Source organism: Sapajus apella, unplaced genomic scaffold (assembly GCF_009761245.1).
Source record: "Sapajus apella isolate SASKATOON/1434 unplaced genomic scaffold, GSC_monkey_1.0 scaffold49, whole genome shotgun sequence".
NCBI classification, from domain to species: domain Eukaryota; kingdom Metazoa; phylum Chordata; class Mammalia; order Primates; family Cebidae; genus Sapajus; species Sapajus apella.
In genome coordinates this window covers 502,919-530,616 of record NW_022436989.1, presented here as the reverse complement: position 1 = coordinate 530,616, position 27,698 = coordinate 502,919, and the positions used below count along the sequence as shown (strand labels likewise).

General features: G+C 43.4%; 2 protein-coding genes and 1 long non-coding RNA gene across 5 annotated transcripts; 1 reads left to right on the top strand and 2 right to left on the bottom strand.

Moving 5' to 3' along the window:
- Positions 1–863: 863 nt before the first annotated feature.
- On the bottom strand, positions 864–11,007 carry LOC116525924. Its single transcript, XR_004257880.1, has 3 exons — positions 10,917–11,007; positions 3,628–3,631; positions 864–874 (listed from the first exon to the last, which is right to left on the bottom strand). It is a non-coding gene; the product is annotated as an uncharacterized LOC116525924 (long non-coding RNA).
- Positions 4,916–26,320, top strand: TRIM58 (tripartite motif containing 58). 3 transcript variants are annotated; one of them, XM_032242058.1, is made up of 6 exons: positions 4,920–5,386; positions 7,750–7,845; positions 12,181–12,342; positions 15,958–15,980; positions 16,076–16,176; positions 22,953–23,824. In XM_032242058.1, the coding sequence occupies exons 1-6, from the start codon at positions 4,964–4,966 to the stop codon at positions 23,540–23,542; spliced, it is 1,395 nt and encodes a 464-aa protein (XP_032097949.1). In that variant the 5' UTR covers positions 4,920–4,963; the 3' UTR covers positions 23,543–23,824. The 3 variants fall into 3 exon arrangements, with proteins under 3 accessions (XP_032097950.1, XP_032097949.1, XP_032097948.1); XM_032242057.1 differs by having other exon boundaries at positions 4,925–5,386; positions 12,112–12,342; positions 22,953–26,320; XM_032242059.1 differs by lacking the exon at positions 12,181–12,342 and having other exon boundaries at positions 4,916–5,386.
- LOC116525923 (olfactory receptor 2L13) lies at positions 26,127–27,408 on the bottom strand. The gene has a single exon (XM_032242061.1). It carries the CDS (start codon positions 27,384–27,386, stop codon positions 26,448–26,450), a length of 939 nt encoding a protein of 312 aa, XP_032097952.1. The 5' UTR covers positions 27,387–27,408; the 3' UTR covers positions 26,127–26,447.
- Positions 27,409–27,698: the final 290 nt, after the last annotated feature.

Genomic DNA, 27,698 nt, shown 5'->3' with positions numbered 1-27,698 from the left:
CCAAGGAGATCTGAGAGCCTCCATGAAAGGGTTCAAAGTAAGGAAGAAAACACTGTTGTCCTGAAGAAATGGTTTCAGGAGCCCAAAGCCATGATGCCAAAGAAGTTACAAAAAAGAGTAGGGAGGAATAATGGTCAGATGACTGCAGATTTCATGTTTAAAGATGTCACAGAGTAGGGAGAAATATGGTCAGATGATTGCAGATTCCATGTTTTAATGATGTCACAGAGCAGGGATGAATATGGTCAGATGACTGCAGATTCCATGTTTTAATGATGTCACAGAGCAGGGAGGAATATGGTCAGATGACTGCAGATTCCATGTTTTAATGACGTCACAGAGCAGGGAGGATTATGGTCAGATGACTGCAGATTCCATGTTTTAATCATGTCACAGAGTAGGGAGGAATAATGGTCAGATGACTGCAGATTCCATGTTTTAATTATGTCACAGAGTAGGGAGGAATAATGGTCAGATGACTGCAGATTCCATGTTTTAATGATGTCACAGAGTAGGGAGGAATAATGGTCAGATGACTGCAGATTCCATGTTTTAATCATGTCACAGAGCAGGGAGGAGTATGGTCAGATGACTGCAGATTCCATGTTTTAATGATGTCACAGAGTAGGGAGCAATATGTTCAGATAACTGCAAATTCTATGTTTTAATGATGTCACAGAGCAGGGAGGAATAATGGTCAGATGACTGCAGATTCCGTGTTTTAATGATGTCACAGCAGGGAGGAATATGGTCAGATGACTGCAGATTCCATGTTTTAATGATGTCACAGAAGGCAGGACACAATTGGAGAGCAACATTAGAGAAGGAGGATGGTTGAGAGTGGTATTAGCTAAAAGACTTGCAACTCTGCAACCTGTAAATGAGTCAGAGGATGGATTTATGCTACAAATTAAGGAGGGAGTGGATTAAAATTTGGTCGTATTGACAAAAACAGAGATGCTTTATTCAAAAACCCAAAAGAACTCCCAGAAGACTATACAAATTTAAGTTAGATTATTCCTATTAAACCAGAAACTGCCTGGCGAGGCATTCCACATAGCATTTGTAAATACAATGACATCTACATATAATCCAGTCCACCACTTCAATGCATGGATGTGCTGTAAGGGAAATGTGTTTCTAAGAACAAAGCTACAGATGACATTCTGTCAGCCAGTTAGAGACAAAACAGCTTAAGCTCAGCAACTCTAGAACCAGCAGGAGAAGAAGCAAGCTGATCCACTCCATCATACCCTCCTCAAAACTAGAGTAACCCTCAACATCAGAAGCCAGTGCCTTTACTTAGGATCCAAGGCACTAGGAAATCTGAATTCAGGTGAGCCTGGTTATCAATTCGCCCATACATTTGAGCAAATATATTGTTTTGTTGTGTCTCTTTATGCCTGCAAAAGAGAAAAATGTTCCAGCATCTGCCAGAGTTACATAGAACCAGAGCAAGATCATATACGTAAAATGCAGAAAAACATGGATTTTACTTTTGACATAATCATCTTTTAAATTCTCTCTTTCAATAGCTTCTATGATAAACTGTACTAATTCTGTTCATTCACTTATTAACTTGTTTATTCAATATTTGTTGAGTGTCCATATGTGCCAGTTACTCTTCAAGGTCATGGGGATAAATAGAGCAGTGAACAAAGTCGAAAAAATCTCTCTACCTAACGCAGCTTACCTTTTGACTCACCATTCTTCCACTCATTTTGCTATTTCATTTCCTTTTCTTCAATTAAATATATTTAATACATGCCCAGGCGAAGTGGCTCACACTTGTAATCGCAGCACTTTGGGAGGCCACGATCAGCAGACTGCTTGAACCCAGGAGTTGGAGACCAGCCTGGCCAACATGGCAAAACCCTGTCTCTACAAAAAATACAAAAATTAGCTGGGTGTGGTGGTGCATGCCTGTAGTTCCAGATACTTGGGAGGCTGAAGTGAGAAGATCATTTAAGCCTGAAAGGTAGAGGCTGCAGTGAGTCACTCTGTGCAACTGCACTACAGCCTGGACAGCACAGCAAGACCCTGCCTCAATATATAGACATATATACATACAGATATATGCCAGGACCTATATTAAGCATGTATTATCTATTACCTCATTTAATACTCTGAATGGCCTTCTAAGAGTGACACTAACGCCTGTTCATTAACTGTCAGAAGAAATGCAGCAGCTGGGTGCGGTGGCTCATGCCTGTAATCCCAGCACTTTGGGAGGCTGAGATGGGTGGATCACCTGAGGCTGGGAGTTCGAGACCAGCCTGACCAACATGGAGAAACGCTGTCTCTACTAAAAATACAAAAAAATTAGCTGGGCATGGTGGCACATGTCTGTAATCCCAGCTACTCAGGAGGTTGAGGCAGGAGAATCACTTGAACCTGGGAGGTGGAAGTTGCAGTAAGCCGAGATCATGCCACTGCACTTCAGCCTGGGCAACAATGAAACTCTGTCTCTCCAAAAAAAAAAAAAAGAAAAAAAAAAAAAAGAGAGAGAGAGGAAGAAATGATGCAGCACGGAAATGTGGCACAGCTTGCCTCGATCTTCTTAGCAAGGGAGGGACACAGCCTTTAATTTGGAGCCAGAGTCTATTTTTCTTTGCTAAGCTTTCTGCTATTTATCTTTAATGTCACATCTTAAATGTTTTGCTAATACAGATCTATGTGTGTTTTCCAAGAAACTATTCATTTTAATTATGCATTTGGCCAGGTGCCTGTAATTCCAGCACTTGGGGAGGCCGAGACCGGTGGTTCACCTGAGGTCAGGAGTTCAAGACCAGCCTGGCCAACATAGTGAAACCCTGTCTCTACTAAAAGTACAACAATTAGCTGGGTGTTGGTATGCACCTGTAATCCCAGCTACGTGGGATGCTGAGACAGGAGAATTGCTTGAACCTGGGAGGCAGAGGTTGCAGTAAGCTGAGATCATGCCACTGCATTCCAGCCTGGCAAGAGAGGGAGACTGTCTCAAAAAATAAAAAATAAATTATGCACTTAACCTTTAGGCAGAAGGCCTCAAAATCCTTTGCTCTGGCTGCCACCAGAGATCCGGGCCAAGACTTTGTCCTTATAATAAAGATGCATAAACCCCACAGGATCGCCAAGGACCTGAGTCATCTGGCCAGGCCTCTCACTGCAGCCTTATCTGCTGCCACCAGTCTGGTCCCACCTGCCAGCCTGCCTGGCCTTCTTGTGTCATCTGGATATGCCTTGCTCCCTCCTGCTGACATTTACCCTGTGCCCTTCATGCCTTCTGGGTGCATGGCCTTGTGGAGTCCCACTTCTGGCTTTCCAGTTTGTGTTCACCTGCCAAAGGTTAGCTCAGAGACCTCAGGAGTCTGCCCCCAACCCTGCAGCCTAGTTCAGAGTCCTCTGTTCTATTCCTACAGGACTGGTGAGTGGCCTTCCTTGAAGTTATTAGTTCATAATTGTATGTTTGCATGACTTCATATCCACCTCTTCTAGTTGATCTTAAGGCTCCTTGAGAAACGGAGTCCTACCTCTTTTCCTTAACGTGTGTGCTTTCAGTACCTGGAGCAATGTCTGAGGCTCCTGGCCACAAACAAACGCAATGTGTGCTCAGGGACGGATCGATTTGCCAGAGGCACATCCCACCGTCCTTTAAACTCAGCCATACTAAAGTTATTCTGCATAGATGCAGACATTGCCCCAGATTTGTCTCCTTTCTGGACGACATTAGAGACTTTAGTCCTCCCATTGGATGAAGTAACATACTCTGTCAAATCATTTTGCTCCTGTCTCAGCCTCCCCCACCTGACAAGTACAACACTGAGAGGCTAAGCTTGAATTATTCCTTCTGATAATCTCTACAGCTTTGTCATCTCCAAGACTGGCTTTGCAACAATCCTAAAACATGTGTATTCCTTATAGGACCCTCGTTGAACAAGGCCAGATATTTTTTCAAATATTTAGAATTGTTTTTTGCTGGCCTACAAACCTGTGATTATACACACCTAGGCAGGCCTCTTCCCGGGTCAGGCGGTGTCTCATGTCTCTATCAAGGGGTAATTAGTGTAAGAGAAAAAATGAAGTTTGAAAGAAAACATTTTAAAGAGTGATTATGCCAGATAAAGGGGAAAAGGCTTTTAAGAAATGAAAGGCATGAGAAGACCAGTAGCTCAGTAAACAATGAAAGGGACTTGGAGGGTGGAAGGTGGGCGAGGATGAGAGATCACTTAATAAGAACAATGTACAGGATTAGAGCGACTGCTGCACTAAAGCCTAGACTTGATGCAATGTATCCAAGTAAAAAAACTGCACTGGAACCCCAGAAATCTCTACAGAATCTATTTAATAATGATGGAGGCCAGGCGTGGTAGCTCATGCCTTAATCCCAGCATTTTGGGAGGCAAGTTTGGGAGGCCGAGGGGGGGCGGATGACCTGAGGTCAGAAGTTCAAGACCAGCCTGGCCAACATGATGAAACCCCCGTCTCTACTAAAAATCCAAAAATTAGCCCTGTATGGTGGTGCATGCCTGTAATCCCAGCTACTTGGGAGACTGAGGCAGAATCGTTTGAGAGAGGTGGAGGCTGCGGTGCGCCGTAATGGCGCCACTGCACTCCAGACTGGGCAACAGAGCAAGACTCCTTCTCAAAAAAAAGATGGAAGGAAGAGTTTGGTAATTCTCCAAATCTACAGAAAGTGAAGGTGCAGCACGAGGGATTCCAGTTAGAAGCGCCCGGTTTCCTCCGGTTTCCTGGGGAGCAAGGCGGGATGTCACCCAGACTGTTAGTTTTATCCTCTCCGGTGGGAGGGTCGGGGCAGCAGCTCGTCCCAACGCTTTAACTGGAGCCAGCGGCCGCCGCCCACCAGCGCCTGCTGGTCCCGCGGCGTGGGGCTCCTCCCTGCCGCGCCGGCGCCCGCGCGGACATAGCGCAGCGGCCCCGACGCAGGGAGGAGGGCAGCGCCCCGCAGTCGGGGAGGCCGGTCATGGCCGCGGGGCCGCCCGCGGAGCGTCTGCGCGACGAGGCCCGGTGCCCCGTGTGCCTGGACTTCCTGCAGGAGCCGGTGAGCGTGGACTGCGGCCACAGCTTCTGCCTCCGCTGCATCTCCGAGTTCTGCGCCAGGTCGGACGGCGCGCAGGGCGGTGTCTACGCGTGTCCGCAGTGCCGGGGCCCCTTCCGGCCCGCGGGCTTCCGGCCCAACCGCCAGCTGGCGGGCCTGGTGGAGGGCGTGCGGCAGCTGGGGCTGGGCGCCGGGCCCGCGGGGGCGCGGCGGTGCGCGCGGCACGGCGAGGACCTGAGCCGCTTCTGTGAGGAGGACGGCGCGGCGCTGTGCTGGGTGTGCGACGCCGGCCCCGAGCACGCCGCGCACCGCACCGCGCCGCTGCAGGACGCCGCGGGCCGCTACCAGGTGAGGGCGCCTCCGGCGGGGTCGGCGCGCGCCGGGAGGGGAGACGCGGGCGGCGGCCAGCGCGCAGCCGTCGAGGCCGCCGCGGGCTCCAGCGGCTCCTGCAGCCCCGCACCCGCCCGGCGCCCGCCACCGGCCCCCGCGGCGCACGCGCAGCTCGGCCGCCCTGGCCTTTGCTGTGGGGACCCCCTTTGCGACCCCTGTTCCGGAGCGCGCACACACCCACTGTTTTGGACTGGACGCCTCTGCGGCAAGCCCTCTCTTGTCTTCTAATTCTAAGTCGTCTTTAATCTGCGGACATATTTAACCGAAGGGCTGTCAATCACGCTGTAATGCATTGCAAATACTAGCTTTCTTAAAATTTTTATTTATTTTGTTTGATTGTTTTTAATTAAGGTTTAGAATATTTTCCCCTTCTCTCTGCGTTTACCAGTGTCTCTCTTATTATTTCTTCTTGATTTTGGTCATTTGAGAGATTTAGGTACTAGGTAATTTCTAGCTAGACTTTTGTGATATGTTCTTGGCTTTTTTTTAAATCCAGGAAACACCATACAGAAGATTGCTAGTGTAACATTTCTTTTCTTCTTCTTCTTTCTTTTTTTTTTGAGACAGGGAGACTCCGTCTCCCTTGTAGCCCAGACTGGAGTGCAGTGGGGTGATCTCCACTCACTGCAACCTTAGCCTCCAGGTCCCATTTCAAGTAGTTCTCCTGCCTCAGCCTCCCGAGTAGCAGGGATTACAGCCACGCACCACCACGCCCAGCTAATTTTTGTATTTTTAGTAGAGACGGGGTTTCACCATGTTAACCAGGCTGGTCTTGAACTCCTGATCTCGTGATCCTCCCACCTCCACTTCCCAAAGTGCTGGGATTACAGGAGTAAGCCACCGCCCCGGGCCTCTACTGTAATATTTCTAAAGGTGTTCTCTGTATTTTCCCTAGTGATTCAGTGAAATACCAAATAAATATTATCTAAACTCCTGAGCCTGTCAGTGAAAGCTTTCTAGGGCCGTAAGTTATTTTTCTATAGCTCCTGTCTTAACCGACCAGGAGACCCAGCAAATTCAGCTGAATCACTGTTGTCCTAAGTGTGCCACATCTGCTTGCTTTTGCTGACAGTCTGTTTGGCCTGCGGGAGCTTTTCTCTATCTACAAGTGTCAAAGTGCTCGGTTCTTTGTAAACACCAAAACAAATGCCACTTCCCCGGCTGGGTCAAATGGTATCATGAATTCTACTGTTATTTTATGTATAACAATTATAATGTTCTCCTTTTAAAAACAATTGATGTGTATGTAGGATTTATTGAGTAACTTTGAGAATAGAATTTTTAAATTAAAATCCTGTTTTTATATGTATCTTTGTGGGTGTTTTCTGTAAATAAAATACACACATTTACCTCTAGCGAGGGCGCTATCATTAAAGGGATATTTAGTTCCCATTGTATTTTTACTTATTGTAAGATTTAAAGTATATTGTATTTTTTCATATGAAATATGTTAACCTACCAAGTTTCTTCTGACCTAATAGTACTACTAATAATACAATAATAAACGCGTGTTTTATCATAATCAATAACTTCAAGAAGTTGAAATATAGAGATATTATAGCATCACTCTTCAACCAAACACCAATAGATGACATTTCATCTAATATCCTTCTCATTTACATCAGCCCAGTTTCAATATATCCATTACAAGCACATTGTTTTCAAAATTAATGTTGTTTTGTAAAATATTCTTATCTATTGATGTTATTTTATTTCTTGTCATGAAACATTCTGTAATGTCTTATTTTAATTCTATCCTATTAATGTTTTTTCTCCCCTATTTTTAACATTTTAGTTATTCTATCATATATAGTGATGCAGTGAGCATACTTTTAGATAAATACTTGATTGTATCTGGCATTAAAATACATTTAGGGAGGTAGGCACCGTGGCTCATGCCTGTCATCCCAGCACATTTAGAGGCTAAAATGGGACACTCTCTGGAGGCCAGCAGTTTGACATCAGCCTGGACAACATAATGAGACCCCATCTCTACAGAAAACAAAATTAACTGGGTATAATGACATGTGCCTGGAGTCCTAGCTACTTGGGAGGCTGAGGTGGGAGGATCACTTGAGCCCAGGAGTTGGAGGCTGCAGTGAGCCATGATCGCATCAGTGTGTAACAACCTGAGTGACAGAGTGAGACCCTGACTCTAAAACTAAAATACATTTGTTTAGTTTTTAATGATATTGAACATTTTTATGTGCTTTCTAGGGACTGTTTAAGTTGATCTTTGTATTTCCTCTCACATCTGAGTGACGTCGGGTACTGACTGACGTCAGGCATCTGTAACAGCTTTGGAATATCTTCCCAAACAGGTACAGCTCCAGATGGCTCTGGAACTTGTGAGGAAAGAGATGGAGGAGGCCTTGACTCAGGAGGCCAACTTGGGGAAAAAGACTGTCATTTGGAAGGTAAGAGCATGTTGGGGCTTTAGGAGGCTTGTGTGTTTGAAGGATCCAGGTTTGGATCAATAAGTCTTCAAGCATCATCCATTCTCCAGCACTTTTGTTCCATCTCTATAGTTGCTCAAGAAGAACATCTCAGGGCCATCCTGGATCATCGCTGTCCCCTCAAATGATATGGTTCATTTTTGTTTTGGTCTCTATTGCCATCACCCAATCCAAATTATAATTCAGTAACTTTACAAGCTTGATCTTACTGTGAAATCCACTGCTGTATCCCTATCACATAGAATAACATCTTATACTGTCACTACTGGTTTAAAAATATTAGGTGAATGAAATAATGAATATTTCACAACTTTGTAACAGATGAAACTACAGCACAAGATGATCATCTTATGTACAGGGAATAATTTGAAGATGCAGCCTTTTTTTTGATCATCTATACACATATTCCATCTTTTTTACACCTCACCAGCTCTTTTTATTCCCTTAATGTTTCGTTTATGCACATGTGTGTGCACACATGTATACACACACACACGCATACACACAGTGATTCACATACACACAGTGATTCTCAGTCTGGGGCGACACCCCCCCCCCTTAGATACATTTTGCAATATCTGGAGATATTTTTGGTTGTCACAACTGAGGAAGGGTGGGTGCTGTACACCTATCATCTAGTAGAGGCAGGAATGCAGCTTAACACCCTGTAGTCCACAGGACAGTCCCCATAACTTACAAGAAAAACTGATCTGTTCAAGATGTCTATATTGTCAAGATTGAGAAACTATATATAGAAACTGTGTGTATAGTTCTATATATTCATATAGTGTATTACATAATACGATATATATATAATAGGTTATACTGGACAGAATATTCCTATTCTTTTTCCTTTTCCAAATAACCCTTCTTTTCTGATCACTCTATATATTTCTAATTCTTTCCTTCTTTTCTTTGAAAATTTAATCTTATACTCCATCTTTACACAGATATTACATAAAGACTTTTTTTTTTGAGATGGAGTTTCACTTTGTCGCCCAGGCTGGAGTGCAGTGGAGCGATCTTGGCTCACTGCAACCTCTGCTGCCTGGGTTCAAGCAATTCTCCTGCTTCAGCCTCTTGAGTAGCTGGGATTACAGGCACCTGCCACTGTGCCTGGCTAATTTTTGTATTTTTTTTTAAGTAAAGACGGGGTTTCGCTAACTTGATCAGGCTGGTCTTGAACTCTTGACCTTGTGATCCACCCGCCTTGGTGTGAACCACCAGGCCTGGCCATAAAGACTATTTTTTAACTACATTTTTCTACATTTACTACAGTACTAGATTATAATATATATACATAGTGATAGGAAAGGATAACACTTACCCCAGAAGAAAAATGTACATTATAGGTAAATACTGTACATAGTGCTAGAAAAGGATAAAAGTTATCAATATTAAATAATATGGTTGTTAATAACATCAGTACCTGACGTTACTCAGATGTGTGAAGAAGTAGTAAAACTTATTAATGTTAATACTGACAAGCTTGTTTATCAATATTATTAACAAATATTTTTAAACTAGTAGTGACAGTATAAGGTGCAATTCTAGGTGATAGGGATATGACAATGGGTTTTACAGTAAGAGCAAGCTAGTAAAGCATAGTTTGGATTGGGTAGTGGCAATAGAGATAAAAAGAGTAAGAACAAATCTTTACAATATTAAATAATGTACATTATTGACATGTAATGTACCTAGTGATAGGATGTACATTATTTTATTGTAATATTGATTAATAATGTTTGTTCTTTTCAGGCTGAAATACAAGTCCATTGTTTTCAATCCTGGCTTGACCATAGATCTATAAAATCAGAATCCCCATATTCGGAGATCTGAGATCCTGCATGCTTTAAGCCCTCTACCCATTATTCTTAAGTAGGGATGATACTAATATCTTTGTTCTAAGCCAGGTAAACTTGCATGATCACTACCATCAAGAATGTATCCGTGTGAGCCAAGTACAGCAAGCACATGTTTGGTAAAAAGGTTTCTAAATACTACAGAACAACCTTTCCTCTTTCTCTATCTGCAGATATAGTTGTGCTCAAGAGGGTGGTGTGAAAGGAAGATGAATTGCAGGCAAATCGCTTCCCACCACACCCTCCCTCACGCCCCAGGTATGACTCTACTCTTTTCTAGCGGCTGTGTTACTTGCCCCACCCCACCACAGCCCAGCCTCTGATATGAAGAGAGCTTCTCATATTTACATGAGTTACATCTTTCAGGAATCACCACATGGAATTCAGAGTTGACTGATTTCAGAAACAAGGTGAAGTCTTCTGAATCTGGTGATCTAGAAAATGGTAGAAGGGGCCAGTCATGGTGGCTTATGCCTGTAATCCCAGCACTTTGGAAGACTGAGGTGGGAGGATCACCTGAGGTTGGGAGTTTGAGACCAGCCTGACCAACATGGTGAAACCCTGTCTTTACTAAAAATACAAAAATTAGTTGGGCGTAGTGGCAGGTGCCTGTAATCCCAGCTATTCAGGAGGCTGAGGCAGGAGAATCGTTTGAACCTGGGAGGCACAGCTTACAGTGAGCCGAGATTGTACCACTGCACTCCAGCCTGGGTGACAGAGTGAGACTCCATCTTAAAAAAAAAAAAATGGTGGAAGTAGAGATGGAAAATGGAAGGAAGGAGTTAAGTCTTAGGGGATGTTTAGAGTTTAAAAAGGTGATAGCTTCTGCCTTTTAGTCAAAGCAAGAAGATAACCACATTTAAAAACAGGCAAATGACTTTACCTATGAAGCAATATAACAATGTAATAAAACTGCATTTGTACCCCATGAATATATACAAAAAATGCAATCAATAAAAACAGGACAGAGAATCCGAGGTATGGGTACTTCAAGGGAATGATTTGCCTGTCAAACTCAGTTTAAAGTTAGCTTCTTGTATACTCATCTTGAGAGAAGGAAATCTACCAAATAAACCTGTGACAAAGTATGTTCCTTAGGTCTATTCAAAAACTGTAGATGTGAGATTTGGGTAGCAGTCAGGATTAGTTCCCTGATGTGAACGCTGAAACTGTGGCCTGAGCATCGCTTAGTTCTTTCTTGGCTTTGTAGAGAACGTTAGGCTTATGGTTGTGTTCACTATTACCATATTATGAAACAGCATTCATATTTTCTCATCTCTAGGCCTTTCTTATTCAAACAATTCTAGGTCTCTAATATTTCTTCAAGATTCAGTTGTTTCGAGTGGTTCTAGTGAGTAATCTACTGGTAAATAGTAACTTCTGTTGTGTCACTGCTCTATGCTAATCACTGTTCTTGCAGTTTAATAGATATTTAACTGTAATCCACATATTCTTCTTTTCCCCACATTTTTAAAGAGATGGAGTCTTGCTCTGTTGCCCAGGCTGAAGTGCAGTGGTGCAGTCATCGTTTACTGCAGCCTCGAGCTGTTAGGCTCAAGTGATCCTCCCACCTCAGCCTTGTGGGTAACTGGAACTGCAGAGCTTACCACCATGCCCAGCTAGTTGATTTTAATTTTTTTAGAGATGGGGTTGCGTCTTGCTTTGTTACCCAGGCTGATCTTGAACTCCTGGCCTCAAGCAATCCTCCCGCCTCAACTTCACTGAAATCTCACATTTTGTGTATGGTGCTGAAACTTGAATATGAAAGTGCCTCACCCCAAAGCCTATGGCAAAATGGGAACCCCAGTCCAACATTATTTTTCAAACTTTAGTTTGAACACTTGGCTGGGCACAGTGGCTCATGCCTGTAATCCTAGCACTTTGGGAGGCCGAGGCCAGTGGATCACGAGGTCAGGAGTTTGAGACCAGCCTGGCCAACATGATGAAACCCCATCTCTACTAAAAATACATACACATACACACACACACACACACACACACACACACACACACGCACGCACAATCAGCTGGGCATGGTGGTGCACACCTGTAGTCCCAGCTACTTGGGAGGCTAAGGCAGAAGAATAACTGGAACTTGGGAGATGGAGGTTGCAGTGAGCTAAGAACGTGCCACTGCACTCCAGCCTGGGTGACAGAGTGGGACTCTGTCTCAGAAGAAAAGAAAACTCTACTGGGCTGCTTCTTATATGAATGGACTGCAGTCTGCCCATGTTGTTGGAATGCAGCCAGTCAGTCCACAGAGTTACGGAGCTCAGGAAATGCTGGATGTTGCCTTCTCCAGCATCATCCTGTACACAGCTGCAGGAGGCCAAGTGTGATGACGTGATCCACTGTGTCACCTCAGGAGAAAGTGGAAATGCAGAGGCAGCGCTTCCGCTTGGAGTTTGAGAAGCATCGTGGCTTTCTGGCCCAGGAGGAGCAACTGCAGCTGCGGCGGCTGGAGGAGGAGGAGCGAGTGACCCTGCAGAGACTGCGTGAGAGCAAGGGCCGGCTGGCCCAGCACAGCAAGGCCCTGAAGGAACTGGCAGATGAGCTGGAGGAGAGGTGCCAGCGCCCAGCCCTTGGCCTGCTGGAGGTGAGGCCGGGTGCCACAAAAGCAGGCAGATGTGAGACTGACGTGGGAGACAAGGACAGTGGCTTTCAGAGACAAACACTTTGGCATTTGTGTTCTTTAGGAAACGGCACCCTAGAATTTCTCAGAAGGCAGCTTAAACACCCTAGAATTTCTCAAAAGGCAGCTTAAACACCCTAGAATTTACTCAGAATCGTGAGATTCTAGAGAATTCTATAGTTTGAATCTGGCATGGTGGCACATGCCTGTAGTTCCAGCTACTACAGAGGCTGAGACAGGAGGATCGCTTGGTCCAAGGAAATTGAGACCAGCCTGGGCAACACAGCAAGACCCTCTCTCAAAAAACAAACAAATAGTGTATGGTTCATATTAAGGACTAAAGAATTGTTTAAATTAAAATTAATTTAATGATTTCTGAGAATGTAAACAGCTAGGAAAAGGACAGGCTGCCCTCTGCTGGTGACGAAGTGTTTCTTGAAACCTCACATTCAGGTTGTCACGAAGGCACTGCAGTTTTTCAGTGATGGCTAACCCAGAAAGTCTGCATGACACATTTCAGTGTCACAGCCAAAAGGGTGAATAATGATTTAAATTGTCCAGCTTGAAACTGTTATACTGGACTGTAAAGCAAACACTTGTTTCCTGGCCCACGTTGCATGCCTGTTTCAGGCACGGTGAGGAGGGGTTACGTGGACTCCTGTGTAGTTTGCTCCCAATCTATTTGGGATTAGAGAACAGAAAGACAAATAACAGTAAAATGAAATCTTTGCTTTTAATCCTCTGTGGAGACATCATATCCCAGTGAACAGTGAAAGCCGCAGTTGTTGATGAATCCGTGTTTTCTTGAGAGAATCAATGCCAACAGGAATTTATCTGGGCGACTTCTTTTTTTGGAGATGGAGTTTTGCTCTTGTTGCCCAGGCTGGAGTGTAATAATGACATGATCTCAGCTCACCACAACCTCTGCCTCGCGGGTTCAAGCGATTCTCCTCCTTCAGTCTTCTTAGTAGCTGGGATTACAGGCATGTGCCACCAGCCAGGCTAATTTTTTGTATTTTTAGTAGAGACGGAGTTTCTCCATCTTGGTCAGGCTGGTCTTGAACTCCCAACCTCAGGTGATCTACCTGCCTGAGCCTCCCAAAGTGCTGGGATTACAGATGTGGGCCGCTGCGCCCAGCCTATCTGGGTCGACTTCTGTCTCCTCCCCAATGACTCATTCAGGGAGTTCTAAACTAAGTGATTCATGTCCTCATTTAACAGCTGACCCACAGATTCTACCTTTTCAGACTTAGTTCTAGACACTGAAAGACCATGAATATAAATAATCATATTAATTATCTGTATAATATTTACAAGTACAGTGACTAAACAGTACTGGTGACGTGTCAGGGGAGCATTAAATGAATGAATTTATAAAGCAGTTTAATTTGTCTCATTTTATCTTTTATATATATATATGCATATGTATATATAAAAGATATATATATATATAAAAGATATATAAATTATATTTTATTATTATTGTTATGTTCATTTCCTTAGTAAACTAGAGTCAGAAAGGAGTTAATTTTCTAAATAGCAGATAGCAAATAAACACAAGAACTTTGACAGTTTCTTTCTTTTTTTTATTTTTTGAGACAGAGTCTCACTCTGTTGCCCAGCCTGGAGTACAGTGGTGTGAACTTGGCTCACTGCAACCTCCACCTCATGGGCTCAAGCGATTCTCCTGCCTCCGCCTCCTGAGTAGCTGGGATTACAGGCATGTGCCACTGCACCTGGCTAATTTTTGTTGTTGTTGTTGTATTTTTAGTAGAGACAGGGTTTTGCCATGTTGGCCAGGCTGGTCTTGAATTCCTGACCTTAGGTGATCCATCCACTTTGGCCTCCCAGAGTGCTAGGATTATAGGCATGAGCCCCCGTGTCTGGCTTGACAGTTTCAACAATAACATTTATTGCCTTAACTCACCATGTCTCACGTAACAACCATTTAAATTTAGCACTTTACCACCAAATAGATGTTATAAAACAAATTATAGGGAGGATAAATTCTTGAATAATGTATCTATCTATTTTTTTTAAAAGACAGGATCTCGTTCTGTCACTCAGGCTGCAGTGCAGTGGCATGATCATAGCTCATTGCAGCCTCAGTCTCCTAGATCAGGCAATCCTTGTGCCTCAGCCTCCTGAGTAGCTGGCTAATTTTGTAAAAAGTTTTAGTAGACATGAGGCTTGGTTATGTTGCCCAGGCTGTATATTTTTACACTTTCCTTTCCCTTTCTTCCCTGGTACTAATAAGCTACATTTTACCCCCAAAGGCCAGGACCAAGACCTGACATTCCCATACAGGGTAAAGCAGATTTTTTTTCCCTGCTTTTATGCCATCAGGACTTATCTGACTGGTGACTGTTTTTAAGGGGGGAGGGGAAATGTATCCCAAATACAATTATTAATGTAATAAATATATTACAGATATATTTATTTAATAATCTACTTTGAGAAAAATTGTTGCTAGTTATTAAAGGCTTTCTTTTTTTTTTTTTTTTTTTTTTTGAGACGGAGTTTCACTCATGTTACCCAGGCTGGAGTGCAATGGCACGATCTCGGCTCACCGCAACCTCCGCCCCCTGGGTTCAGGCAATTCTCCTGCCTCAGCCTCCTTAGTAGCTGGGATTACAGGCACGCATCACCATGCCCAGCTAATTTTTTGTATTTTTAGTAGAGACGGAGTTTCACCATGTTGACCAGGATGGTCTCGATCTCTTGACCTGGTGATCCACCCGCCTCAGCCTCCCAAAGTGCTGGGATTACAGGCTTGAGCCACCGCGCCCGGCCAAAAGGCTTTCTTTTTTAATCTACTTAGGTAACCGACTCGATATGAATGGCTCTGGTATGTTGGTTCAAAGAATTAGGAATTTGTAATTCTTATAAAGACATTTAGGGAAACATTTTGTGTCTTTATTTGAGGAACCTTTCCCTGCCCTCCAAATAAATTCTACAAGTTCTTAGGATCTATTTTATCCTATTCCGTCTGAATTACATGCAGAATGTTACTCTGCTACAATATCCAAGTGCCAGAATTATTAATTCAGAAGATAAATTGATAGATGTTACAGGAATTAATCTAAATTTTGTGTGGCTTTAAAGAAAAGAGATTTGGCCAGGCACAGTGACTCATGCTTGTAATCCCAGTACTTTGGGAGGCTGAGGTGGGTGGATCACCTGAGATCAGGAGTTTCGAGATCAGCCTGGTCAACATGGTGAAACCCTGTCTCTACTAAAAATACAAAAAAAATTTAGCCAGGTGTTTGGTGGACATCTGTAATCCCAGCTACTCGGGAGGCTGAGGCAGGAGAATCACTTGAACCTGGGAGGCAGAGGTTGCAGTGAGCCGAGATCGCGCTGTTGCACTCCAGTCTGGGCAACAAGAGTGAAACTCCATCTCAAAAAAAAAAAAAAAAAAGAAAAGAGAAAATAGTTTTATTGTCCCCTATAATTTTATCTTAATCGTTAATGTTTTCCAGTAATTTCTAAGGAAATTTTCATGGTGTCCCTAGTCTGACTGTGAAAAGCAATTTGGAGGTCCAGCTCATGCAGTTTGTGTTTTTCTTTCCTTTTCAGGGTGTAAGAGGAGTCCTGAGTAGGTGTGTCTGCTTTCTGAATTGGTGAAGGGATTGGGAGAGGCAGAGGAGCTGGTGGATGGCGCTGCTGACTTCTGTGGTTTCTGTGCTCTTCTCAGAAGTAAGGCTGTCACGAGGCTGGAAGCAGAGAACATCCCCATGGAACTGAGGACAGCATGTCGCATCCCTGGGAGGAGGGAAATGCTGAGGAAATTCCAAGGTAGTTTGCACTTTAGGGATTGGAAATTCAGTGCGTGGGGTTTGCCTAGTATTGCAGTGTGCCAGTCAGCTGCAGTGACCCACAGAACCTGAAGTCTCAGTGGCCCACATCAGCGGATATTTATTTTGAGACTGTGCTGTTGGTTTGTTACTGGGTGTGGGGCCTTCTGTGGTACCTCTCCTCACTCTGGGACCCATGCTGACAGAGCTCCACCTTCCTGCTGGTGCTGGGAGCCATACACAAGGGCAAGGTTATTAAAGGGATGGGGGATAAGTTCTCTTTACAGCATCAATACAGCATATCACTTCTGGTCACCAAAATGTGTGGGGATTTCTCCCGCAAACAGCCAATCTGTTCTCCAGCAGATGCTCCAGCCAGAAGTCCTTCCCTGCCATTTGATTTTGACACTATCTACCTGGAGATGGCATCAGGTCCCACAGGCTGAGGGTTTAGTCCCACAGACTGACCCCACTTCATATGCTGGTCACAAGCACAGGTTGTGGCCTATGATTCTGACCAACTGACTGTAAATTGGGGTTCCCACCACCTCCTTCTTGAGTTCACCTAATTTCCTGAAACAGCTCACAGAACTCAGGGACACATTTTTACTCACTTATTATAATGGGTGTTACAGAGGATACAGATGAACAGCTGGAAGAGATTCATAGGGTGAGGTTTGTGAGAAGCGGTATGGAGCTTCACACCCTGTAGGCATGCTACCTTCAGAACCGCCATGTGTTCAGCTATCTGGAACTCCTCAGAACTCAGTTCTTTTGGTTGTTTTTGTTTTTGTTTTGAGATGGAGTCTCACTGGAGTGGAGTGGTGCAATCTTGGCTCACTGCAACCTCCGCCTCCCAGGTTCAAGCAATTCTACCTCAGCCTCCAGAGTAGCTGAGACTACAGGCACATGCCTCCACGCCCAGCTAATTTTTGTATTTTTAGTAGAGATGCGGTTTCACCTTGTTAGCCAGGATGGCCTTAATCTCTTGACCTCGTGATCCACCTGCCTCGGCCTCCCAAAGTGCTGGGATTACAGGCATGAGCCATCAGACCTGGCCTCTTTTGACTTTTTATGGAAGCACTATGTAGACATGATTGATTAAGTCATAGGCCATTGGTTTATCAACCCACCCTTCTCTTCTTCAGAGGTGGGTGGGCGCGTGGCACACAGGACTGAAAGTTTCCAGCCTCTAATCACGTGGCTGGTGCCCCTGGTAACCCACACCCAGTGGGGGCTTTCTGGGGGTCACCGACTACAAGTCATCCCACTAGCATACAAAAGACACTTGTCTTTCTGGAAATTCCAAGGATTTTAAGAACTGTATGTCAGTAAACAGGATGTAGACCAAATATATCCTTCACAGTATCAGTGGTGTGGTGACTCATGCACTCCTCTTAAAGGCATCCATGCTGAATGGGGCATGTGACCTTGCTGAGATTTCATGGCTATGCCAAACTGTAAAGGAGACAGTGTAGAGGGCAAGGCAGAACTTTCCCCTTCCCTCCAGGAATGTTTGCTGAAAATCAACTGACCAAAGACAAATAGGAACACAGGCATAGAAAAGTTGTAACATTCATAGCACAGTGGAACTGTAGGAGAGTAATTACCCAGTAACTCAGTGGGATGCAGATGCTTACATACCCTTCTTTATTGGAGGAAAGGAAGATGGGGAGATGTGGGTGATTTTAGGGGGATAGTAAATGATTTTTTTCGAGGATTCTTTGGGCTTGATGTACATACAGTGGCTTGGGACAAAGTCTGTTGAAAAGTAGACAGTGGTTTGTGACTAAAGTTTGTCCAGGTGTGTTCACAGATTAAGTCTGTCTTCCTGCAGTATGAGCTAAATTATTTAAGAACACAGAGACTTTAGGCAGATAAATGACTGTTAGAATAAAGCTTCCTCCAGTGTGTGCTGGTCTCCAAGGACCTTTGCTTTAAAATAATGGGTTTACCAGGGTGCCATATGTTAGGGTAAAATTCCCTGCCCTCCTTCAGTGGGAGAGTACACCATGCCAGAAGAATAAGGATTGGTATATTCATGAAGAACATCAGAGTCACGGCCACCCATAGAGTCTATATTTGGTTAGAACAATGGGTGCAAAATTGTAGTTTATCTCCTATTAGCTGTGATATAAGTAACGTTAGTCCCAGTAAATTTCCATTTTTCCTTGTTTATAAAATGCTAAAAAAACTGTTTGGAGGACAAAATGAAACATTTGAAAGCACCCCACCTCCTGAAAGTAATCAATATGAAAGCATTGCAGTTATCAATTAACAAGAAGTTTGGTTTAATATACTGGCTGAGAATTTGATGATTTGCTTGAATTAGTCAATAAAGCCAAAAATATTGTTAATTATTTTTATGTAGGAATAAGCAGTATCACAAAAATTTAGTTTGTTCAGTCTGATTGTGTTATTCTTTAAAACAGTATAGATTCAGTATTTTTTTAAAATTTCATTTTAAAATCTAATTTATCCCAAGTAATGAAAATAGTCTATGTCTGAATGGTCACTTCACTACTTACAGAGAAAGATTGTAATGTCTCCTTAATGAGAAAACCCATCTCCTCACCATAGTACCCACGTTCTCATGGGCAGATGAATATGTACTAAATGCCTGACTTGATTAAAGTTATCATGTCACCATCAGACACAGGTAACCTCATATCAATATTTATTTCTATTGAATGAAATAATCAGTTCAAAATGTATTACTCATTTTATCTCATCCATTCTTTTAAACATTGGAATATATCATTCAACAACAGCAACAAAATACGCTACTACAGTCCATAGCTTTGTGTTGCAGATATTTACTTAATCAAAATACACAGACTGTAAGCGGATGATGCAGGTTATTGAGGAAAATTAAAAGGAGTGTGAAAAGGGTAACAAGAAGTTCTAGTTTTGAATAAGGTGACCAGGGAAGACCTTGGCCTGTAGCGGATAGCCCAGCAAACATGTGATCTGGAAGAAAGCATTCAGGCAGCAGAAATGAACACTAAGGCCTGACATGGAGGATGGCAGGTGTGTTCCAGGAGCCGTGAGGATGCCAGTGTGAGGACTCTCTGGCAGAGTAAATGACAGGAGGGTTGGAGAGACCAAGGAAGGGCTAGATAGGCAAGCCACTCTGAGTATGATACTTTATCCCTGAGTGACATAGGACATCACTGAAAGATGATTGGGCCAGGCACCATGGCTCATGCCTTTAATCTCAGCCCTTTGGGAGGCCAAGGTGGGCAGATCACTTGAAGTCAGGAATTTGAGACCAGCCTGGCCAACACGATGAAAACCCATCTCTATTAAAAATATAAAAATTAGCCCACACCCAACTACTTGGGAGGCTGAGGCAGGAGAATTGCTTGAACCCAGGAGATGGAGGTTGCAGTGAGCTGAGATCGTGCCACTGCACTCCAGCCTGGGCAACAAGATTGAGGCTCTTTCTCAAAAAATAGAAAAAGAAAAATAGTTTGTACTAATGTTTTCTGAGGATCACTCTATATGCATTCTTGTAAGTAAATTACAGAGAAGAGAAGACTGACATGGGAAAAACAGCTAAGGATTTTTGGAGTAATTTGGTGAGAGATGATTATGTTGGTACATATGTTATTACTGAAGGTGCCGCAAGATGGACAGATTGTTGTTATATACTGAAGGCAGAGCTGGTAAGATTTGCTGTTGGATTATGTATGGTGTGCCATAAAAAAGAACAGCCAGGAATGATTCCAAGGTTTTGGATCTTACAAACTGACAAAATGTGATTGCCACTTATATTGATGAGGAAAGCTGCACTTGAAGCAGAAGGAGGAGGTTGGGTTTTGGACACGTGGTTATTGCGATGAGTGCTAAATATCCAAATATTGGTGTCAGGTAAACAGATGAATGTACAATATGGAGTTTCAGGGTAAAGGTCAAACCTAAGGACATGCATTGAGAATCAGTCATCATATGAATGGAAGTTTATCAAAGCAATGAGCCAGCCAAGCCCCGGGTAGATAGGGAGTGAGCTGAGAGAGAAAGAAGAGGCCCAAGTCTTGGGACCACAGGTTTCTCCAGTGGTGGTGGACGAGGAGAGGAGAACAGCAATCAGGGCCAAGGAGTAGCAGGCAGAGAGGAAGGGGAGACATGGATGAGTGTTATCTTTGGAAACAGGAGACTTTTTGGACAAATGGATTCTCAGTAGTGTTGAGAGCTACAGAAACATCATTTAAGATGAACTATGACAAATAACCATTCATCAACGTGGAGGCCCCTGGGAAGATGGACATGAGCAGTTGGGGTGGAGTGTGGTCATATCATGATGAAGAATTGAGTTTAGGAGAGAAATGGTAGGGAGAGGAATAGGATATAGACCACATCAAAAGCCATTTCACAGTTCTCTTTTGTTAGAAATGACGCAGACAGGTGTGCCGGAGCAGGAATGGCGTGGGGACACATGACCTATGTTAAATGCACACTCAGTGGAGGCCTGCCTCCCAACCTCTGTTATTCATCTCTAGAGTCTGGAAAACCACATCAACTCTTTGACTCTGAATCTACTCTTGTGTAATGCGGGGATGACTGTGGTGACTGTCAGGGTGGCTGCGTGAGTTAATATAAATAATGCAGTGGGCAGTTATGTGACCACTCAGGTTGGATATCAAGAAGAGTTTACTAGGCTGGCTGTGGTGGCTCACGCCTGTAATCCCAGAACTTTGGGAGGCTAAGATGGGTGGATCACGTGAGGTCAGGAGTTTCAAACCAGCCTGGGCAACATGGCAAAACCCCATCTCTACAAAAAATACAGAAAACTAGCTGGGCAAGGTGGTGCATGCCTGTAGTCCCAGCTACTCAGAAGGCTGAGGTGGGGGGATTGCTTGAGTCTGGGAGGTGGAGTCTGCAGTGAGCCGTGATTGCACCACTGCACTCCAGACTGGGCAACAGAACAAGGAAGGCTCTGTCTCAATTTAAAAAAAAAAAGTTCACTAGAAGTGTTTAGAGGCAAATAAGTGTAGTGGCAGTGGCAGTAGTGGGTAGTACCATGGCAATAGCAGTAGCAGTAGAAGGAGTATTTGTTCTGATGTTAAAAATCAAACTATATTCACATGTTAGTCTGTTTTTGCCTTGCTGTAAAGAAATACCTGAGGCTGGGTATTTTGTTAATATAAGGATATGTGGTTTATTTTGGCTCATGGTTCTGTAGACTGTACAGGAAGCATGGTGCTCGCACCTGCATCTGGCGAGGCCTCAGGAAACCTCCAGTCATGGTGGAAAGCAAAGGGGGAGCCAGCATATCACATGGCAAGAAAGGAAGCAGTGAAGTGGGGGGCTTCCAGGTTCCTCTTAAACAAGCAGCTCTTGCAAGCTAAGCCACATTTCAACATGAGATTCCGAGGGGATACACATCCAAACCGTGTTATTAATTAACTTGCTACTTATGAGGAATGCTTATAAGGAAATCCACTGAATATTTTACATTCTCCCTTCTTCCTTGAGTTTCATATCTAGACATATTTATTTACTATGTATATGGGTCAGATGTCTCATCAGTCTTGCTGGGACTTCACAGTATCAATTTTTTTAATTGTTATATAACAAGTCACTGCAAGCTTAGCTGCTTAAAGCCATACCATTTAGTATCTCACAGTTCTGGAGATAGACATCCAGGTGGGATCAGCTGGCTCCTCTGCTTCCTCTGGTTTCCTCAAGGCCCAAATATGGGTGTTGGCTAGGCTAGGCTTCTCTGTAGGTCTGGGGAAGAATCTTAACCCCTGAGCTTATTCAGATTGTTGGCATAATGCAGTTCCATGCAAAGGCAGTACTGAGATTCCTGTTTTCTTGCTGGCTGTTGGTTGGGGGCCATTCCAGCTCTGGAGAGCACTCTCAGCTCTAGAACTCACTCGTCTTTCTCCTCATGTGACCTTTCCCTCTTCAAAGCCAGCAAAGAGATATCAAATCCGTGTCTTATTGACCTTTCCTGCTGCCACCAACCCAGTAGCCAGAGAAAACGTTATGATTTTATAGAACTTGTGGGATTAGATTCGATCCATCTAGATAATCTGTCTCTTGTCATATAATGTAACATAGTCATAAGGCTAACACCAGGGTGTGAAGGTCGTGGGGTCCGTCTTAGAATTCTGCCTACCACAGTAATATAATCTTGAAGGTAGTGGATTTCATGTTAATAAAATTCTCCTATAGATTTTAAGAAAAAGAAACCCCTAAGGGGTTTATAAATTTTATGTTAAATGCAGAGGATCCTCCTACGTGTACCCAAATGCTTTGGATGTAAGCCAGACATGGTGGTGTGCACCTAGAGTCCCAGATACTGGGGAGGCAGACACAGGAGGTCCCTTGAGTCCAGGAGTTTGAGGCTGTAGTGTACCATGGCTGTGCCCCTAAATACCTCTGAACTCCAGCCTGGGCAACATAGTAAGACTCCGTCTCACACACATACACACACACACACACACACACAAATGCTTTAGATGTAAATGAAACTAAATGATTATTCACTTGCTTTGTCATCATCACTTAATTGTTTTCATTGGGGAAGTTAATGAGTTCTGAGTTATGCAGAGGAAACAGTGGAATAGACCAGAAAGTAATATAGAATAAAGAATAATGAAGTAATAAAGAATATTTCACTTATAAGGTGAAATACTGATTTGTTTTCTCTAGGAGTTATTAGAGAGAGAAAAGTGAGGAACTGTGGGACTATTCTTTGCAGTGGCTTCCTAAGTTTCTGCCAGTCCTTTCTTTCCTTTCACCTGCTCCACCAAATTCTTTCCACAGTGGATGTAAAGCTGGATCCCGCCACGGCGCACCCCAGTCTGCTCTTGACTGCTGACCTGCGCAGTGTGCAGGATGGAGAACTGTGGAGGGATGTCCCCAGCAACCCTGAGCGATTTGACACATGGCCTTGTGTCCTGGGTTTGCAGACTTTCTCGTCGGGAAGGCATTACTGGGAGGTGCAGGTGGGAGAAGGAGCGGAGTGGGGGTTAGGGGTCTGTCAAGACACACTGGTAAGAAAGGGGGAAACCACACCGTCTCCTGAGAACGGGGTCTGGGCCCTGTGGCTGCTGAAAGGGAATGAGTACATGGTCCTTGCCTCCCCATCAGTGCCTCTTCTCCGACTGGAAAGTCCCCGCTGCGTTGGGATTTTCTTGGACTATGAAGCTGGTGAAGTCTCATTTTACAACGTCACAAATGGATCTTATATCTACACATTCAACCAGCTCTTCTCTGGTGTTCTTCGGCCTTACTTTTTCATTTGTGATGCAACTCCTGTTGCCTTGCCACCTATAACAGCAACAGAGTCAGGAAATTGGGCATCCAGGGATCATTTAGATCCTGCTTCTCATGTAAGAGATGATCATCTCTAAAATTCTGTTCCAAGATGCAGTCCTAGCCTAGCCAACGTTCCTGGAGGGGTGAAGGATGTCAACATGCTAAGTTTTAACAAATACCCTCATTTAGGCCAGCACCATATTCCTTGTTGCTGTGGAAATATTTCTATGGGACAAAAGAAATGATATGAAATATTTGCATCCGGGAAGATTATAGAGCATAATGATTTTAGAAATGGAGCAGCCTCAGCCTCTATTTCTAGATCACACTTTCTTGATGAGTCCTCCTTCAAATTAATGACCTTGGATTGCATAAGGATTTCTTTTCATTCATTAACATTTTTTATACCTTTTAATATCCTTTTATTCCAAATCTTCCATGTAAGAATTAACATGGCAATTCTTAAATGGATTCAGAATGCTGTGATACTATTCCAGTATCACATCCATAATTCTGTATTTCTCCTCCTTTTCCTGATTTTCCTCCTCATTCTCTCCTTTCCCCTCTATCTTTCTGTTATTCTCGCTCTTTGTCTCTCTCATTCCTTGTTTCTTACCTCTTATTGTTTAACCTGTTGTTTCCTTCTAAATTAATATATTTCGAGCCATTCCTTTATACATTCACATTGCCTATGACGTTACTCAGTTACTTTAAAAATCCTTTTTATTCTGGAACTAATTTTTAAGAATTATGAAGCTCATTCCTCTGAATCTAATATCACTGACTCCTAGACTTTTTCCTTTTTCTTTGGATATACTCTAAATAGAATTTATCAGAATTTTCATTCAACTTGTTCTTTGACCTAGACATTTACTAGTTATAAGACCTCAAGGCTGGGTGCAGTGGCTCACGCCTTTAATCCCAGTACTCTGGGAGGCTGAGGTGGGCAAATCACAAGGTCAGGGGGTTCAAGACCAGCCTGACCAACATGGTAAAAAATGTCTACTAAAAAAAAAAAAAATAGAAAAAATTAGCTGGGTGGCAGGTGCCTGTGATTCCAGCTACTAAGGAGGCTGAGGCAGGAGAATAGCTTGAACCCGGGAGGCAGAGGTTGCAGTGAGCCTAGATCACACCACTGCACTCTAGCCCAGGCAACAGTACGAGACTCGGTCTCAAAAGAAAAAAAAAAAAGTTCTCAAACAACACACCTGTTTTTCTTTCAGCTGCTTGTTATGGTTCCTATACATGGAACAGATATACTGGCCTCACAGTGTTATAGTGTATACTTAAGGTTATAATTGATATTGCTGGTTTGAATTCAGCTTTTCTATTTAAGTACTTTATGATGATGATGAAATGACGATAATAGTTAACATTTTTAAAGTAGGTTCTGTACCTTTCCAACAAAATTCTTAAAAGTTATTGAAGGCTAACCTTGCTGCCTTCTTTATATCAGTATCTTATAAATAATTGCTACACAAATGCTAAAATGCTTAAATGATAAATGCTTCAATGCTAACCAAATATTAATTAATGGCAAATTATTTAACATTATCTGGTAATAATCTGCAGAAGGTTTAACTTTTCCTTCTCAATTTGAAGTTCAAGATACTTTTCCAGGGAGATTTTTTTTTGACTGACATCCTTAACTTACCTTCCAGCTATATTACTAATGTAGCTTTCTTTCCAGATTTTTTAAATTGTCTGATCATGACTGAACACGTCTCTGTGTCTCAGCTTTGCAAACAGAGGAAATAACGCATCCGTATGTCCCTCTTGCTGGTGTTCCGCAGACCATGCTTGCCCTGGGCCTCCCTCATGCAAGGTCCGCATGGAGAAGATGGACTTCAGCTCGGCAGCAGCATCCCTTCCCATGGGGATGAGGAGGGATGATGGCAGTGGCTGGAGATGCCCCTTCCATGGGGCACCACCCATTCACAGAGACACCTTCCACTCTCTTCATAGGGGGAAACGAATCCCAGGAATATTCTGGTCTCAACTGTCTCCCTTGAATCTTGTCTCACTGTGCATTTTATTATGGTTTAAGTCAGTCAGTAACTGAAGTGAGTCTTCATCTCTTGCATTCAGTTCAAAGAGCTTTGCGTGTCTCCTATGATGACCTGTCCCTTTCCGTCTCCAACTCCTAAAAGATTTCCACTATTTCCTCTGGAATTTTGTTTCATGACCAGCAAAATCCTCTAAATCCATACCCATTTCCTGGCTTTCCCTATCCTTTCCTCTGAATGCCAGTCTTTTACATTCAGCTCTCCACTTGACATCAAAACAGACATTTTAAACTCAATATTCCTAAAACTTAACTCCATTTTTCCCCCAAGTCTCCCCACTTACACAGCAACAACAGCAACAAACACCACAGGCATCTCTTGTCACTGGAAGGCAACTCCATTCCTTTGATGCCGAGGCCAGGCGTCTGATGGAGTCCTCTCTTGATTTCTCTAACCCAGGTCCAGCCCATCAGCAAGCCCTGCTGGTCCTGCCTCTGGAACATGTCTAGGGTTCAGTTGTCCTGGCCGCCCAGCTGCTGTAACTGTGGTCGGAACTCCATCCTGCCTCTCTGGATTATGACACTTGTTTCCTCACAGTGGTCCTGCTTGGGCTCTAGGCCCTTCCACTCCCATTCTCTACTGCAGCTGGGCTGATCCTTTTAACACCCAATGATGTGTTGCCATCACAGTGACTTAGAAATGATATGCCAATATATGAGTATAAATATTATTACATTAATAGTAACATAGGTACAAACGTGTACTACAAAATATCACATAAAACATATTGAAAATGTATGCTATGTAATTAATATCAATATTGTTAATTATAACATTGTTTTGAATTAAATATTTTATTGAAATTAATTTTACTGCTTTAATGTACCTGCTAGAAAATTCTAAATTATGTTTTATTTATATTGGACAACCCTGCACTCAGGTGTTCGAATCAACTTGGAAAAAGGAAATAAAAAGGGAGTAGAGATGGCCATGATTATTCTTTCAGGAAAGAGAATATGCCAAACACTCTTGTCATGGCACCCAGCACTTCCTTATTCCTCAGGCTGTAGATGATGGGATTGAGCATGGGGGTAAAGATGGTGTAGAAGACTGCCAGGATCTTGTCTTCGGATGGTGAGCGGAGATTCCTGGGCCGAAGATAGGTGTAGACAAAAGGTGCATAGTAAAAGATCACTACAGTTAAATGGGTTGAAATGGTGGTGAAGGCCTTTTTTCTTCCCTCCTTTGAACGCATATGATAGACAGCAAATAGGACTCGGCCGTAGGAAGCAGTGATGCCAAGGAAAGGAAAGAGGAGAAAGAAGCTTGTACTTACAAAAACCATATATTCATAGACCCAAGTATCTGTACAGGCAAGAAGCAACATGGCTGGGACATCGCAGAAGAAATGGTCAATGGCCCTAGACCTGCAGTAGGGAATATGGAGGGCATAGACTGTGTGTGCCAAGGAGTTGATGGACCCCAGTGTCCAAGAGCCTCCAGTCATCTTCGCACACACTCTTTTACTCATGCGGATGGGATAGTGGAGAGGGTGGCAGATGGCCACGTAACGGTCATAGGCCATGGAGGTCAGGAGTAAGCCCTCGGAACACGCCATGGTCAGGAAGAAGAAGCTTTGCATACCACATCCCAGGAGGGAGATGCCTTTCTGCCCGGAAAGGAAGTTATATGCCATCTTGGGGACGGTGGTGGAGATGTATATCAGGTCCATGAGGGAGAGCTGGCTGAGAAGAACGTACATCGGCGTGTGGAGACGAGGATCCACGTGGATGAGGTGAATCATGGCCGAGTTACCCACCGAGGCCAGAAAGAATATGAGGATGATAAGGCACAGGAGAAATATGCCAGTCTGATTTGGGGGAAGCAGACCCAACAACATGAAATCATTTGACGTGTGATTCCATTTCTCCATGAAAACTCTCTGCTGTAACTGTGTTGAAAAAGATACAGAAACAACAGCAAAGCAGAAAACATGAAATGAAACACAACAGAAAAACAAAAAGGAACTGACTTTATCAATGTTTGTTTAGAATGAGTTATTTCTCCTCTAACACTGCAGGTTTTGTTGAATCGATTTCTAGATCTTAACAGAATGTTACCTTTCCAATTATTTCTGGTAAGCATCTCAGCAAGTCATAGATATCTGTGTGGTTTTTCAGTATAAAGTCTAGCCCTGTAGGCAGAAAAGATAAAGAATATAACTAAAACGTTCTTTTCTAGAGAA